This window comes from Ips typographus, linkage group LG9 (assembly GCF_016097725.1).
Source record: "Ips typographus isolate SLU linkage group LG9, UJ_Ityp_2.0, whole genome shotgun sequence".
Taxonomy (NCBI): domain Eukaryota; kingdom Metazoa; phylum Arthropoda; class Insecta; order Coleoptera; family Curculionidae; genus Ips; species Ips typographus.
This window is the reverse complement of record NC_138430.1, coordinates 5,913,078-5,930,980: the sequence shown is the minus strand read 5'-3', so window position 1 is coordinate 5,930,980 and position 17,903 is coordinate 5,913,078. Positions and strand designations below refer to the sequence as shown.

Here is a 17,903-nt window from a genome sequence, read left to right as displayed (position 1 = left end):
TTGGTAATTATTATTAAATAACGTGATTTTTTCAGGTGTTTCAAAGCGTAAAATAACTTGTCCTGAGTCCTGAATATCGTGGAATACTTGCGGGGTACAGACCCTGGACTTGGAAAGCATAATGGTAGGTTGTTAGGTAAGTATATGACAGAGATTTTACTATTGCCTGATTTAATGAAAAGAAGAAGTTACAAACAACATGTGTTCATGATATCTTGATTTAAAGGTTATGTTTTTGTTTAGGGCTTTATGGTTAATGTTGTTAATAGAATTCACAAGCAGTTTAAACAAATACAAAGATGGGTATTCGGGGATTAACCACTTTCATCAACAATCGGGCTCATATGTATCTCGAAGACTATCAACTGTACAACACCAACGTTGTTTTGGACGGCAACAGCATAGCATCAAACCTATACAAATGGCATTCTAAATGCAATGATTGTTTTGGAGGTGATTACGACAAGTTTGCCCGAGTGGTGATGGCATTTTTCGATTCCCTAAGTCAGTGCAACATTACTCCTTATGTTGTCCTTGATGGTGGGTATGAGAAACGAAAACTGGCTACTGTTATCAGTAGAATGAAGAATAAGATTCATACTGCAGCTTCATTAAGTGCAGTGACTGAAGGGAGTGATAGTGTTTTTCCGCTGTTTTTACGAGAGGTTTTTGTAGATGTAGTCCTAAGTTTAGGGGTGAAGGTTGCCAGATGTGAGTTTGAAGGTGATTTACAGGTTGCAGCCATTGCTCAAGCCTTAAACTGTCCTGTTATCAGTTATGACTCTGACTACTACATACTGAGTTGTTTATACATTCCTTTTTCTACTGTGGATATTTGCCCAAAAAAAGCCAAAGTGAAAAGTCCTTCACTACCCTACAGATACTTATCATGTAAGATATACCATATTGAAAACTTCCTGGAAGCTTATGGAGGATTGGCCAAAGAGAATCTACCACTTCTAAGTGTTTTACTTGGTAATGACTATATAAAGGGCAATTTGTTTGCACCATTTTTCAGAAATTTAAAAATTCAGAAATGCAGTAGCAGTCAAAGTGATCAACAAAAGAGAATCAAAAGTGTTATAGTGTGGCTGCAGAATGAGACTGTTGAAAGTGCTCTAAGGACTATTTTGGGGAGATTTAAGGGAGTTAGGAGACAGCTCATTTTAAGAAAAATAGAGGCTGCATTAAAAGGGTACAATGAAGTTGATCCATTTCTGTTGAAACATTTTGGTATTGAATCAGTTGGGTTGTACAATCCTCCACAAATTAACTTGGAAGATTTAGTGGATTCTGCTGAGACTGAGGAGTGTGATGATGTGACAAGTGATTTTGAAGAAATTAGCAGTGATGAAGACTTAACAGATATTGATTTGAATGATGAAACTAATTCACCACCAACAGTTAGTAGTTTCCAAGATAAATATAGGCAGTGCCTGTATCCAGCATGTTTCATGGATTTAGTAAGTTTGAAAAAATATTATTGTGTACCACAAGTTGAAGACAATACTGTTGAAGACTCCCATACAATAAGTTTAAGATTAATCCAAATTATTTATGAAATCTTATGTCCAATTTCAGTTGAGCAGCAAGGTTTAAGCATAGCATTCAGGATGGGCAAAGGTAAAATTCAGTGTAAAATATTGCCTAGACTAGTTGACATTGACATTCCTTCTGTAGATGACATTAACAATTTTGATAAAGCATCTAGGCAAAATCTTATACTGACACTGTTACAAATTGACAGTGATAATTTCAGCAATTTACTAAGTTCAGTGCCTTTAGAGTGGCACCTTTTCTTAATAGCCTTAAAGTATGCTGTGGACAAAGGAAACTTTGACCAAGCTCTAATTTGCTCAAGTGTGATTTGTTTTGTTATACTTAATTATGTGGACCTAAAAGTAGGTTTTTGTAGGGCTTCCAAGACATTTGACAAGAAATTTGCTCAATTTCTGGTTGAATTAAAAGGTAAAAATGTAAACTCACAATTTACAAGTTTCCACACTTTGGATCAAGACAATTGTGTGGTTTTTATGGACAAGGTAATTTCCTACTTTCAGATGGATTCAAAACTAAAAATCAACTACAGATTGTATGACAAAACTTTAGTGCATTCATTGTCACAAATCCAAAGTGTATACTTGCATGTGAAATACTTGAATTCACTGTTAGGACATCCATTTCCAAATTTAGAAATTCATAAAATGTTTGATGGCACCTTTTTATACAACATGAGCAGTAATTTAAGAAAAAGAAGCAGTATTGTAGAGTATTTGAATGTGTTTTTGAAAGAGTGCCCCAGTGTTTTGGCTGGGATTAAACAAGTGTTTGAACTTGTAATTTGTCACTTTGATAAGCTTAACAAGTGTGTCACTAAAAAGTCTAGACGGAAGAAAAAGAAGGTATCCAGCAGTGAGGTTGACGTTTTAGATGATAATGAACAATCTTTGAATTCATTTGAGAATGAGAATAATGACATTACATTAATAGATCCAAACAATTTTTACTCTATTTTAGGAGTTTCATGATTATGGATTGATAAGCAAAACAGTGTAATTTTGAATATGTTAATAAAAAACATGATGTTATTTATTATAATTACTGATTTCAGCACTGATAGGGCAGCTGAGTTTTTGAGATAAGTTGGTAAGTAAATGGTTTTGGCAAAATACTGTCAAAAAAACAGCAACTAAATATGAAATAAAAACGTTTATTAGATGCTTAAGTTTCATAGTAAATTCTTAAAGTATTATCTCATTTTTGATGCTTCTTGACAATTCTTTGTTAGGCAAAACAATGGAATTTAACAAAATTGTCTCAGAAGGAACACTAACTGAACAGCCTAAAATTGTGATTGAAGGATTCAGTCTTCCATCATTATTGAACAGCCTTGGGTTTTCCATTTTTGCAAATGGTTTATTGGGATCAGGATCACATGGAGTTCCTTCAACTCGCGCCCATTTTCCCACCCGCGAGTTTCTCCCTATAATACTGTGCAAGACCAGACTTCTTTCTTCAATTTGTGCCGAGTCCAGGATAATACTTTCTCTGATTCGTACCCCAGCTCCAATGTGAACTGCAGGCCCTATTGATACGTTTGGTCCGATTACCGCAGTTGGGTGAATAACGGCTGTAGGATCAATGTGTACGTCTGGAATGATTGTGCAAAGTTCAGCTTGTTTTCCAGTTGCAAGTCTTTCAGGGTGTTTTAATTTGTACAGGTTAAGGTAGTGGCGATTGGCGTAGATAGCAGAACTTCCAGTTTTGAGCTGTGACCACCATTTTGATGTTTGCAAGGCAAACATTTTACCACTGCCAGCCAGGGGTGTTAGTATGTCTTGCTCTAACTGAAGATAACCTGTGTCTTTACCAGCAATTCCATTTCCATTTTTGTAATATTCTTCCTGTTTGACATTAAAAGTTTCACCAATTATGTTGAAGATTTTCAAGGAAAATACATAGATTCCACAGTTAATCAAAGTGGACACATATGAACTAGGTTTCTCCACATAGTGAGTCACTTCATTAGTGGTTTTATTTGTAACCATACAACCAAAATTTAAAGATTGCTGTCGAGTTGCTTCTGTACTCATGACAGTAACTAAAGCTGTGGCGTTTCGCTCATGATGAAACTGGTACAGTTCTTCTAATGGAAAGTCTGCACACACATCTCCATTAATAACAAAAAAAGCACTGGGTGACCCGGAACGAATTTGGTCGCGGAAATGATAAAGCCCTCCGGCGGTTCCCAGTGCAATAAACTCTTGCAAATACTTTATAGTAATATTGTACTTTACTTGCATGTCATTAACGAATTCCTGAAGTTGAGTCACTGGGTAAAATCCAATAATTAGGATTTCCTTTAACTCTTTTACGGCAGTACAGGCTTCAATGTGATGTTGGATTACTGGTAGCCCCGCCACAGGAAAAAGAGGCTTAGGTATGTCTAAAGAAAGTGGTCGAAATCGAGTGCCTTTTAGAGGACCCCCTATCAAAATTACGGCTTTCAACATGATTAAAATTGCACTAAGTCTATGTGTTGTTGTTGTTACGTGTCCGTCATATGTGGCAAATTTCTGATAATAAAATAAATGCGGGATTTATTAAAACAGATAAGAAATTTTTAATTTGGCATCGGAAAAATACGGTTTCTATAACCTCAATTTCAGACTTTCAGGGTCGTTTGCGTCAACATGTCAAACTCAAGAAAAAGAAGAGAAGAGTCTTCTTTTCTGGCAAGAAAAAAACACTAACAATTGAGATACTCCCTCTAGTGATCAGTTATGAAAACAGTTTCGGGCATTCCAGCTCTCATTTCTCCGTTTGTTTACGTTGACTTTGGCATATTTTGGTTAGGAATTTAAGACAGGTTTCATAAATATGAAGCGACAGTGTCATATTATTTATAATGTTAGGTTAGGGACGTGTTGCCGGATTTTAGTTCAAATGGCGCTGCAATCTTAACTTGAAACGCCAATCGAGATGGGTCAGTTTGCTCCTAATACTTGGCGCATTCGCCATTTGTCAAGAAAACTAATCTCCTGCTACTTCTATCACAGTCTGCTATACTCCTAAACAAAAAGAGTATTGTTGTAAAAAAACGTGCTTTTGTAACAATATCAAGATCTTTTTAAAACTAACAAGTAACAAAAGAAAAGTAAAAAATCTAACAAAAAAATTTTGCTCATTTTGTCAAAAACTTTTTAATATCGTGGTGGAATAAAACTATACTCAATTTTAATGTTAAAATGTTTATTTCTAAAATATTACGGTGGTTAAAGTGTTGTGTATAAAAAAAAGTTAAATATTTTAAGCACAGTAATACTCGGTCAGTTCTATAGGGCACTTGTTACAGTGCAATTCAAAAACGCTGTCGTTACGCCATTGACATTTACAGTTTTCGTTTACCACCTTGATGGTTTTAACGTAGCTGTTGCTGCAACATAGAGTGGCGCAATTGTTCACGTCTTTGCACTGTCTGCCTGCTATGGAAAGTCCCCAACTTTTGTGCCAGTCACAGTAATTGGGCGTGGAATCGATGAATAACAATTGTTTTTTCTGTCGATATTTCGGGAAATAGTGAAGGGTGTTGTCAGGTTCTACCGGAATAGCGTGAAAGTATGATTCTTTAAGTTTTTTGGCTACCGCCGAGAACGGTTTTAGTCGATCGAAACATACTTGTTGGGTGCATGAACCTGTGAATTTTTTCAAAAAGATTATTAATCAAAATTTTTTTTGTAAAGTCCGTCCCAGAAATAGTGCCAGTGACGTAATAATTGTCGTTCGTTTTTTAAGAAAATTTGAAGTTATTTACGAATTTTTATACGTGAACCCAAACCTAAAATATCAAAGAGAACTAATCTAAGACATAATGTCGTTACTGTCACTTCTCCTGGAACAGTGAGTAATGTAGTTTTTACCTGATAAACCGTGACATTTGCACACCATTTGCGTGCTTCTCCGAGCTACTCTAACGCCAATCTGACTGTTGTATTTCATAATGTTACTTGGATTATCACCTTTTTTCTTTAACTGTAGAAATTTCTCCACGAACCTCGAAGCAAAAATTGGATTGACGGAACAACCACCCCAAACAGATTCAGCTTCTTTACGAGGTCTATCACGATTAGCATGACTAGCACATTTGCAATTTTCCAAGTGACCATTCAAACAAGCTTCAGCTATTGTGTAAACAAAAGCTGAAGCTGCTAAACTATGTATGAAGGCTGTCTCCCTGTATAGTTTCTTAAACAGTTTCTTCATGTGTGAAGTTGAGCAATTCCACTGTTCAAACCTGAAACATTTTCTTGTTGTTCGTGTTGGAAATTGAACGCCAAAACTCACTTGAACTCCATTTGGCAAGTATTCAAAATTAACTCTCTGGTTTCCTTCAAAATTGCCGGCAACCACTTTTTCTGTTGACACAATTTTCTTTGCAATCGCTGCCCTTTCAACCATCTGCACATCATGTTTTTTTCGCTTCTCAATGGTGGTTCAAAGAAACTCGCATTGCTAGTCAACAAAAGAGCCACGATCGAACGTTTTTTGCTGCCCATCGTGTGGTTTTTTGTTGTCGTGCTGCAAAACATTAACTTGTTGTAGGCAATAAACATTTTAATAGATGTAAAAATTAAAAAAAAACACACGTATGCTAATTAGGGCCTGAGTCTTACGGCCCCGGCCCCAAGAATTAAAAACAAACATTTGTTTAAGACTGTTTGACTTCCGTTGTTTGATGATCTCTAATTCGAAAAACCTGTCGAAAGGAAATGAGTGCATTAATAAAGGCGTGGTCTTTAAGTATATTTAATTAACCGAAGGAAGTTTCGACCAATAAAAACGCAGAAAGGCAGTAAAGAGAGTTAATTATTTTGCAAAATGGATTTACTCATTAATTAAATTTGAGACTGTTTAAAAAATACCGATAAAACAAACGTAAAATATCTCCACTTTGGATTTGTTTATTTTCAGAATCACCCTGGAGAATTAAGTAACTTTTTAGAACCGACATTTTTAATTTTTGACCGTCCTGTATTACCTTTTCCCCATGTTTTTCTGCACCCACGTTTAGAACAAACTTTGCTTAAAGTAACGCAACAGAAAAACTGAGAATATAACGATTTTTGATATGCGAAAATGTCTATGTCAAGTTTCACATAAAATGGTAAATATCTCAAAAAAGGATACTGATTGGCAAATGACATTATACATGAAACATGTCTAGAATTCGACGTAGAACTCAAAAATGTAAAAATCTACCTCTTATTTAAAATAAGCAAGTTGACATCTACTTTCGATTAAACTGGAAGTGCCAGAAATATGAAAATATTTTTAAAAAATGTAGCACGCATCGAATTTATCTTAATTCCAAATTTTCAAATACTTAATCTTAATAAACTTTGAATAAACGGTTTGGGTGGCTAACCGTGTTACTAACTTTACTTAAGGTAACTAAAAAGCATAGTGGTAAAATGCAGAAATGACCCAACTATTATACAGGGTGATTTACGTTTTAATACACAAATTTTAACCACGTATTCTACGACCAAAAATAATCCCAGTTATAAATTATATCCCGGAAATGCGTCTTTCAGGAAATACAGGGTGTTGAAGTTTAAAAAAAAAACACAAAATCCATTTTTTTTTCAAAACGCCTATACATATTTTAATTAAATTATCTCCAGCAGTGGCGCGCGTAGTAATAAGTCACCTGATAATTTTTAAGAAAAAAAAGGTATGCCACTGCTTTTTATAAAAATAGATTTTTTCATTTTAGGTTTAACTTTGAAGGAAAAAGGTCTCTTAAAAAATATTTTTTACAACACACCGTTTTCATTGCAAAAAAATTATAATAATTCTTTCGACTTTAATGCATTTTCTGCAACTTTGGACTAAAGAATTGACTGCTCGTAAAATTGGCAACATTTTTTTTTTTATAAAATTTCAACACCCTGTATTTCCTGAAAGACGCATTTAATATAGTTTATAGAGCAAACTCGGATTATTTTTGGACGTAGAATACGTGGTTAAAATTTGTGTATTAAAACCTGAATCACCCTGTATATAAAATTCTAGTTTTCAATATGCCTATATATCTTGAATTTCAAAATCACTGTTCGTATAGTTTGTGATTGATCAAAATATCAGCTTTTAGTTTGCCAATTTTTTGACCAATCACAAATTATCCACTGTTGAGTTATCCGCAAATATTACGTTTGTGATGTCTAAAGATGCAATTCAATTAGCTATCTTTGTCTAAAAATAAACCATCAACTGACAATAGAATAATTAAATTAACCAAAGTTAGTAAATGAAAAAAAAAATATTTACTCACTTGTCTAGGGAAGAACAGCCAAAAATAAAGGTGAAGATACACAAAATAAGCGCGGACTGAAGAAACTTGCACGAAAAAATATCCATTTTCGATCTACATCTCGGAAAAGTGTGTTATCGGTGCGGCACCGACAAAATGGTGAACATTTGTGATCGCTGAAATGGATATGACAACCTCGGATGATTTACGCAACAGGTTTGAACTGGGCAAGCGAGGGTGTTTACCAGGAGAGATAGATGTCAGTGATTTCCGAGCCTCTCTCTGTTTCTGCTAATACTCAGTATATCCACCAGTCCGTGTATTTGTTTTACTTTTTTATTTTACCATTGTTTAGTTAAACTGTTATTGATGAAACATGATTGTTAAGTTAAATCTTAGCTTAGATACAATTTAGAATCATCTCGAGAATTTATTTCTTCTATTTAACTTTTCATTACAAAAAAGATACGGATAACAATACACTAAATTGAATTAACTTGCCTTAAATACTGAGTTCTGTTAATACATTCTGATCGCTATACACTGATGTGTGTAAAAAGTCCTGCAACCCTGAATTATTTTAAAAAATATACAACTTATGGAAAAACATGCCAATCGAGAATATCCAGGGTGAGCCACAAGAAGTCAATGTTAGAATCAAACTGGAGATTGCTGCTACTAAAAATGGTATGACATCATAAATTTTGTTTTTCTAAAGGCGTCTAGCAACTTAGAAAAAAAAAATGAAATGTTTTAGAGGACTTCTAAATTTTTGAGTAATGCCTTTTGCAAGACTTCACGTCAGTTCATTCGTTTTTTTGACCAATCGCAAACTACCAACAGTGCTGTAATTTCCACAAATACTACACAGTGGACAAATTACAGTAAATAACATCAGAAAAACTGCTTTCATCTAGAAACCGATGTAAAAAAAAAACAGTTGAAAACTTCTGACCACGGTGTTATTTACCATTTACCTGCCCATAGTGCCTCCCATCGGCGATCCGAAAGACAAACAGGCCACTCCAAAAGTCGATAGTGCGTTCAAATATGTATTTTACGGATTGTCCGTGTTTTATTTTATTTGTCCAATGTCACTTGGGCCTGTAAAATAAGCAAACAGTCTTTGAATCGCAAGAAAAGGGGAAACGAAAAGTTTTCACCCCGAACAAACAGGCAAATATTGAACGCGCCCGTGTTTTTCTCAGATCGGTCGAGTATTTTGCGGTATTTTTTTCCTCACAGAAAAATTCCAGGGTGATACTGAAGTTGTGTGTACACCTAAAAAAGCCCTAAAAACCGTTAATTAATAGCGCAAACAAAAATCTAAATTGAAATTCTCACATGGACGTGCGTCCCTATTTTCCCAAGCCATAAAACGTATTTACTTACTTTATTAGTGACCACCCTTAATTGTTTTTTTTTTAGTTTAAAGTTTTAAAGCAAGTTGGATTCACTTCAATTACCTGGTGAGTTTAGAGGGAAAAATACAACCTATAACTGACTTAAAGGTGTTAAAATTTAGACCACCTATACACGGGGGCGGTTTTATAGGGCTGTAAAACAACCGCAATAAACTTGGTCGTTTTTCAAGAAAATTTCTATAGGTCGCTACCGTTATGCAAACAGACACCAAGGTGATTTAGATATGGGAAGGGTTCCATCAGCCTATAGGTATGTAAAAAGTAAACAAAGGATAGGAATACCTCCAAGGTATCTTATCGTATTTTTTGGACAAGGTGTCGTTGTTTTATCGGTCTAATTAACAGAGAGAAAGATAAAAAAATCCCAAATTGGGAAAGATTATCGACAAATTCGGACCACCCTATGGTAAGCCGGTAGTCTTCACCATTTTTACGACTATATTATGCTTGAAATTGTCGAATACGCTACCTAATTGGTCTGCTCCTCTCTATACCAAACTTAATGATTTGATAAGAAAACAATTTACGATTATTTCTTCTCGGTCAACCGCATTTTTGGGAAGTCAATTATACGGTGTATAGTAAACCTGTAAAGTAATTTGGTTTAACTAATAATACAACCCTTCTAGGTGGTGTTTATTGTTGTCAGTTGGTACTACTTAGCTACTTAAGAAGTTAACAATGATCATATTTCCCACTACTTGTTTTGCGGATAAGTGCCGAAACAAATCTTTTCTAATCTGCCCAGTTTATTTACAACCGTCCTAAAAAGTGTTGGGTTATACGGAGTTTTCGTAGAAACCTTATTACACCAACTAAACGGTTTTGTTGGTAAACAGTAATCTTCCTATTGAGAACTTTGGGTATAATTTACTAGTTAACTGTCTTAAATAGTTCCGTTGGGGATTATACCACCAGAGCTGATTTAAGACACGGCTTAAGGGTAGTTTGTTGACAAAACTACGAGAAAATACAATTGGTCAAGTGTATAGTTGTCGGTTTTTCAATTTTGGTATTCAACTAAGTCGCAGCGAGTGCTAAAATCCTGCTGTCAAAATGCTGCTCAATAAATTACTATACAGGGTTTAGGACCAAATATTTATACAAAACTTGAAACATTGTAATTGTGACAAACAGAGAATAAAATTAGAGAAAATAAGGTGTTCGTTCCATTGGAAGAACTTAATTTTTTGCACTTTTTTATTACAACTAATTTTGGGCGGACAATTTTTCACCACTCCGTATCATTATTTTTGACTCTTAGAACAAACTTTATTCAACGACGAAACACACGATAAACAAGAAAAACAGTTTTCTGATATGTGTAAATTAAAATTGTTTTGGAAACTGAAAATGTCAAATTTTACATAAAATGGTATTTATCTCAGAAAGGGATACAGTAAGTTTATGACATTCATTATACATATATTACTCCCTAGGGAGGAAAACTGCCATCAGTAAAAGCAAAATTAGTTTTTGACAATATCTTGTCAAATTGACAAACATATCCTTGGTAACTACAACTCCTTAACATTAATTTAACATAACATATTTTTACACACACACATAATTTTACATAACATTGGTCGTAAAAAAATTAGATGTGCAATTTTGGAATAAAATGCCTTTTGCACCCTTGAACTTTGAAATAACCCTCCGCTTGTATTTTCTTCCCTTATAACGCAAATAACTATTAAAATAAAGGACGTATCAAATTTTTCTTAATAGTTTGATCCTTGATGCATTTTGCTCACTGTTTGAATCCTAAGATCATCTACCAGGAAGCACTGTATTAAAAAGTAGATTTACTTTATTCTTTCTGTGTTATTTACCTATTAAGCCGACCATAGCCCTAATAATACGGCAGATCATTAATAAAAAGACCGTCTAATTTCTATTGTGTATCTGCCACAGAGCATTGTACGATCGCTCGGTAGACAGATGATTCTTCACGCTGCGCTCAATCGACATTCTATATCTTCATCGATCAGCATGATAAAACCGGACTGAAGAATTAATCAAAAATTGATTTTCTGTCGCACCAGTGGCGTATCATTAATCGGAAAACGGGTCAATAAAATGACTTACACTTACCTTTGTGACTGTTTTTAATTACTGAAGAGTGAACGTTTTTGTTGCTCAACATTTAAGTGACTTTTGATGCGTTCGAGTGTCAACATTTCAGGATATTTTCATGCAATGTTTGTATGGTTACGGCACTGTTTTTAGGGGACCGCAAACCCTTTTCATGACCGTGCCTGTCAGTGTGGAATTGTTTTATACAGTGTGGCCTTAATCAAATTAGCTAGTCGCAGCCTCCGCCACACAGATCGTCAGAACGAATCGGGAATGCGACCGTGGCCGAGCGTCAAAGAAAAAGGTCCGACCACCTTTTTTGTAAATAATTATCGAAGGTGTTTTGGAGAAAAGCTTGGCTATATAAAACGTGAGAGTACCCTGAATGGAACTTTAATAATTCCTGTCATATTTTATGTTACAGAGTGTGCCAATTTTTTCACTTTTACCACAGTTTTTTGTTCTTTTAAATTCAATTAGCAAACGATGGGTTAGGTACTGTTAATAGGAACCACCAAGCTAACATAAAGCATTCTTCCTAATGAACAATTCTGTTCCTTTTGTATGAACTAATCTAACACCTGCACGAATAAATTCCTTTCTCACTCCCTCTCTATGAAGAAAAGTAAACACACTCTCTCACGAATTGTAGGTAATCATTATCGAATTTTCCACTTCACGACACGGGCTATTGATGATACGAGCATCGATTAAGGGCCCTCCATTGACTGTAACATACAAAACATACACAAACAAGTTTAATGGGTTCATCTGAATGGGCGCTTCTTCAAAAAAAAAAGAAGAATCCCCTCACAAAAGGCGGCGGCGTCGGCATTTCAATCGTATCCTTTTTCCCAAAACGGTCGTGATAGCCGTATCATGCCATCTTAATTCTTCTTAATCCTCGGCTCCTTCGGTGAGTTGAAAACGCTTTTATTCCGAAATGTTGAGCACCGGGGATGGGTTTAAACCGCTTCTTTATGCCTTCTATGTTCAGGCATGTGTCAAGAAGATCAGTACTACACTTCTTCCAAATTAAATCGTCATGCAAACACTTGCAATACACCTTGTGGAACCACAAGAAACTGTGACTAGACTGGATATTCAAATTACTCGCAAATATAGTAAATTACTTGCTTTTTACATTGCTGCACTGAAAATTGTCGATTGCTTTGCAAAAAACTGTTTTCAACACTTTTCTTCCAAATTAAATTGTCATTCACAAACTTGCAATACACTTTATGGAACTACAAGAAACTGTGACTAGACTGGATATTCAAATTACTCGCAAATATATTAAATTACTTGTTTTTTACATTGCTGCATTGAAAATTGTCGATTGCTTTGCAAAAAACTGTTTTCAACACTTTTCTTCCAAATTAAATTGTCATTCACAAACTTGCAATACACTTTATGGAACTACAAGAAACTGTGACTAGACTGGATATTCAAATTACTCGCAAATATAATAAATTACTTGTTTTTTCATTACTGCACACTGCACTGAAAATAATGGATTGCTTTGCAGAAAACTAGCACTTTTCTTCCAAATGAACTTGTCATCCACAAACTTGCAATACACTTTATGGAACTACAAGAAACTGTGACGTAGACTGGATATTCAAATTACTCGCAAATATAGTAAATTACTTGTTTTTTCATTATTGCACACTGCACTGAAAATAATGGATTGCTTTGCAGAAAACTGTTTTCAGCACTTTTCTTCCAAATGAAATTGTCATCCACAAACTTGCAATACTCTTTGTGGAACCAGAAGAAAACTGACTATACTGGATGTTCAGATTATACTCACAAATATAGTAAATTACTTACTTTTTTCATTACTGCACTAAAAAAAGTATGAGTAAGTGTAGTAGTAGAAGAATTTGCAGTTTACACCAAAATTTTTAAAAAGGATATAATAATAGCATTGCCAACTAGTTTTCAAAGAATATTTTAAAAAAGAATTTTATTCAGCCAACGTCAGAATGTGTTGATACGATTAACCAATTTGTCACTTGACACTCTTTACAGTCACATGATCAATTCTTCGTTACTGTATCTCCAATAAACATTCAACTCATCTCGTTTCGTATAATAAATTTTTATGGTCGTCCTTTTAAAATTAAGCTTTTAAAAAAAATTATCCACGAAGGTGTGTTTTGCTTTGGGTTTTGATGAAGAAACGAAAAAAAATTATAATGGCCATCACTAGTATATTTACTGGGCTATTGTTACAGCGCGTGTGGTCCATGGACAACGTTGCCACATTCATTCTCTGATTCTATTATAAAGTCTTGTAAATTAGAAAAAAATATAACTAATGTAAATACAGTTGGTAATGGGTGATATTATAAAGGCAACTCAAACGCTTTTCCTTTAAAGTGTTCGTGTTTGACTACTTTTTTATTGACCGAAAGTTCGGTTACTTAGTGGGGTTCAGGGAAATTGAAATAGACGTGGCAACGTTCAAGTCTCAATAATGATACAGATGTACCTTCGAGGCATCTCCCGGCTAATTTTGACACCCGTATCGGCCCAAGTCTGTCATTAAGCTCTCCGAACGTAGCTAATTTCGCATTATGCTGTGCTATTAGTCCCCTGAAGTTGTCCGCGTTACCTGAACGCTCGATTTTTGCACCTTCAAGGTGGTTTCGGGTTTTCACGTCACAATTTTTTCGACTAATGTCTATATCAGGCCTAGCCGTAACTATAATGATCGCTTAATTTTCTTGGTGACAATTATCTGAAGGGTTTCTCGTTTAATCGTGCAGTCATGTCTCTGAAATATCAACTACAGTGAATTTAGTTTTGTTTACTCATATTTTTAAACCTTAATTAATGACCGCTTTTTCTGTCCTTTTCAATTTACTCCCTTAATCTTAGCGTTCTATACCTGAGAAGACCTTTAATAATTTCTCAATTCATTCAACTTTTGGGTATTTCACTTTGAATTTGTTACGGTACAAAATTAAGATATTGGTGCTAAGACCTACTAAGCGTCAACCCAGCCTGAATTAATAGTATTTACCTGATGGGCTGGTATGTTTGAGGCCTGTAGGTGTATTATAGTAGGCCAACGGAACCATTAGAGCGCCACCCATCTCGCTTCCCCATCACCTCCATGGTAGCTCAGGCCCTTTCGTCGGCGCCGATTTCAAACCTTTTGATCCATTCCGGGCTTGTTCGCACCCTGCCGTATACCTTTTGTAGTTATCCCCCTTGTGCACCAGGAGATAAAACTCTTCAGTACGGTTGTTGGCTTCTGTGAGGTAAACGGATATTTATTGGACAGATTTCGATGTCAATAGAGATAATTTCTGTTTCAATAGATTCGTTTAGGGTGAATGGGATCGACTGAAATTTATGTATTCGACAATTTTGATGGACGCTTGAAACTGGTCCAAGGCTGCTATCAAGATTGAAATTTTTCAGAAATGGACTAGGACAAATTTCGGTTAAAAACATAAAAAAGTAGCTTTTTCTAGCTCAACTGATTGAGCCTTCTCTGTCAAGTTTGAAAAAAGAGATTTGGACCAGCAGGACGTAATTTAAAAATGTTTATTTAATACAGGACTATTGTTTCGAACACCCTGTATAAACCTAAAAAGTGGATACTTAATAACCAGACAAAATTCAAAACAACATGGGGTGATATAACACTGTAATAACATTTATTTGTTACATTCTAAACATAGACGATTTTTGGGATTTAACTTTTTATTAACTTACACTGGAACCCTAAAATCTTTTTAAAAGGAACGTGATGGTGACATAGTGGAACCCAAACCGTGCTTAAGTAAAGATTCGTGTAAGTATTGAAACATCAACAAGCCAAAGACTGAGAGAGACAAAACAAACACTTAAACCAGGATTAAATAAGTCTAAGTGACTTTTGATGTGCCTGAATACCTTCAGCCGTTTTAATATCACAATAAACAGATTGAACTTTTTATCGCCCACTGTACCAGCCATTAATACGAATAGTAAACTTATCTAGCCGTGACCTGACAGGTCTTGGCAAGATAACTGCGAAACCAATAAGAAATGCCCGATAAAGTAAACAGACCAATCAAAATTTGGTTTAGTTCCCGCAGCAAAGCAAACTTAGGGTAAAAGTAAAACAATGTCGTTAAATATTGATATTACCTACTTACTACCTGCATAGATTTTGCAATTTTGTGGTATTTGCAAATCGTCCGCATTGGCTCGCTGGGATCATTTTTCTTCTACCTTATAGCGGTAGTGACATATGCACAATTGCACTGTAATCGTTCTTTGAATTCTGATGGAAAATTGGACGTAATTGAGGTAGATGTTTGTTGAAACCGCTTCAACAACTTTTGTATCTGAAACCAATAATGCAGTTTATTCTATTGTGCATACATGCAAAAAAAACACGAATAATTATGTAAAGCAAATATACGGGATGTGCCATAAATATACTAACAAACCTTAGGTTAGGTTAGGTTAAGTTAGGTTTCCAATGTCTTGGCTGTTTTATTTTATTTTAACACACTGTATATTTTGTAGTTGTTTTTTGCTTGTACTTACACTACAACTCCACTGTGTGAAGATGGACTACTTCTTTTCATTCAAACATTTGTTCGCAAATAATGAGCTACAAGGTGTTGAATAAATTAAGAATGAGTAACGTACACTTCAGAAAGTTATTAAAAGAGAAATAAACTGGCAACAATTTACTAAAATCCACAGAAGCAATTTTAACACCCTGTAACACATAAACAAAGTTATTGCAGTTATAAACCAAGTCTGTTGGTATATTTATGGGATACTCTGTATAACTGGAACGATTTATGAGAGCTGAGAAAACACGTGAGTAATTCTTTAAAAATGTCTGATAAGTGAATGATGGATTTCGTGAGACGCCACTAATAAAACTTACCATGAATATGTCAAATATCAAAAATTTTACAGTTACACGTGCAGCATTTGCATACATTTCAGCTCTGTAAGTCAAAAACCAGCTTTCAGCTTGCTCATAGAGTTAGAAATTACCAAACAACATATCAAACTAGATGAGTTTATTCAAAAATATTACTATAAAACTAATTATAGTAACGGTTTATGCGTTCTATGAACATTCACAATACTGACAAGAAATTAAAGCTTAAATGGTTCCACTTGATTCTTTTCATCTGAAGATGTAGGTACATTGTCGAGGACTAAATGGTTTTGCAGTAATACAAATTTGCTTCCATAATCTCTGTTGTATTATAAGCCTATTGTGTTTTAAAAAACTTTCCGCTTTCTTTAACACAATTAACGAGGATCTACTATTGTGCTTTTGTGCGATTTGCCGTGCTTAATGCTACTTTTTTTTCGGGTAAGTTGTTTAGTTCTGGAGACTTGTACGAACTGAATCGAAATCTACCGTTATGAGCCGGTGACAATTTACTAGTGCTAACAAAACCTGATTGGTTTTCTTGAACGTTAAGATGGTCAATTATCTTACCGGAGGTTCTTTTAAAAAACACTTCATTGCTGATGTTTTCCAGCGTACTTACAAGTCATAAGACGGTGAATTAATCAAGAGACGATTTTCCTGAAACTGGTTTCGGTCGAAGATTAACTTACGGGAGGTCTCGACCACTGTTAAATGTCTTTTAATGTGTAAATTTATTCAAAACTATGTAAACGGATTAAGAAATTATGCCGTGGATGGAAATTTGTAACGCAGACCCATTAAACTGACTCATAATTCTATCTCAGTTTCGTTTCACTGAGTTTGTGTTAAAGTTAAAGTGATGAAGATGTTCAAATAGAGCAGATGATGACAAGCAAAAATATTGAAGGGAGTCGAGAACACCCAGGGTTTCACATATATTTTCCAGAGCTAATAAAGAAATAGATACTCATTTTTCTGAAAGACGTCACCCGAACAAAAGGGTATAACTCACCTAAAGGCCACAAATCGGTGTAGTTCCTTTCGGCCCATTGTCATCGTGTTTATTGTTAATGCCTCCAAACACAGCCGGTACAAAAGGTGACAATATTTTTCAATGATGACCACCCTTAAAGGTAGAAGCGACGATTAATGGTTCAGTGGTGGCGATTTCACATCCACCCAGACCTACATTAAAACCGCAACAATTCGTTCAAGAACTAAAATCAAAAAATGTGACGAGCAGACACTGACTTCCCAGCTCACAGGAAGACTTCTTTGAGGAATCATTTGCGATGCAGCTGTCCCTTAAAACGTACCTTTTAAGACTGATCAAGAGGGCGTTAAGTATGCTTTTTATACATTGTTAAGTGTTTGTTACATCCGAAGTGTATCCGCCACAGTAAGAGCATCTGCCCTTGCGAAATTCAAGGGTATAGTGTGTATCTTAACTTTATTTTGTAGATTCATAATTTTAAGGGCAGAAAAATTCTTTAGACGTCAACGATTTTAGAGTTTTTACGGACCAGATTTTTTGATTAAACTCAAATTTCTTTATAAACCTGTTTGTGTGAGAATAAAGTTAAATGTTATTTGGAAAATATACATTCCGTCACTTTTCCCTTTTTTTTTTATTTGTAGAATTTTGTCAACCAATCAATTAAGCAAGTTTTTTTATATCCTA

The 17,903-nt window shown here is 34.9% G+C and overlaps 3 protein-coding genes across 5 annotated transcripts; 1 reads left to right on the top strand and 2 right to left on the bottom strand.

Annotated features, from left to right (window-relative positions):
* Nucleotides 1–117: 117 nt before the first annotated feature.
* Nucleotides 118–2,588, top strand: LOC145734063 (protein asteroid-like). Its single transcript, XM_081987150.1, has 2 exons — nt 118–136; nt 244–2,588. Exon 2 carries the CDS (start codon nt 300–302, stop codon nt 2,526–2,528), a length of 2,229 nt encoding a protein of 742 aa, XP_081843276.1. The 5' UTR covers nt 118–136; nt 244–299; the 3' UTR covers nt 2,529–2,588.
* A 106-nt stretch (nt 2,589–2,694) lies between these two features.
* Nucleotides 2,695–4,171, bottom strand: Gmppa (GDP-mannose pyrophosphorylase A). The gene has a single exon (XM_081987161.1). The coding sequence runs from the start codon at nt 4,011–4,013 to the stop codon at nt 2,742–2,744; it is 1,272 nt and encodes a 423-aa protein (XP_081843287.1). The 5' UTR covers nt 4,014–4,171; the 3' UTR covers nt 2,695–2,741.
* Nucleotides 4,172–4,735: 564 nt separating this feature from the next.
* Wnt4 (Wnt oncogene analog 4) lies at nt 4,736–14,670 on the bottom strand. Of its 3 annotated transcripts, none has more exons than XM_081987167.1 (4): nt 14,345–14,670; nt 5,845–6,078; nt 5,421–5,794; nt 4,736–5,195 (listed from the first exon to the last, which is right to left on the bottom strand). In XM_081987167.1, exons 2-4 carry the CDS (start codon nt 6,054–6,056, stop codon nt 4,810–4,812), a joined length of 972 nt encoding a protein of 323 aa, XP_081843293.1. In that variant the 5' UTR covers nt 6,057–6,078; nt 14,345–14,670; the 3' UTR covers nt 4,736–4,809. The 3 variants fall into 3 exon arrangements, with proteins under 3 accessions (XP_081843293.1, XP_081843290.1, XP_081843291.1); XM_081987164.1 differs by lacking the exon at nt 14,345–14,670 and adding an exon at nt 7,835–8,076; XM_081987165.1 differs by lacking the exon at nt 14,345–14,670 and adding an exon at nt 6,539–6,635.
* Between the last annotated feature and the right edge of the window lie 3,233 nt (nt 14,671–17,903).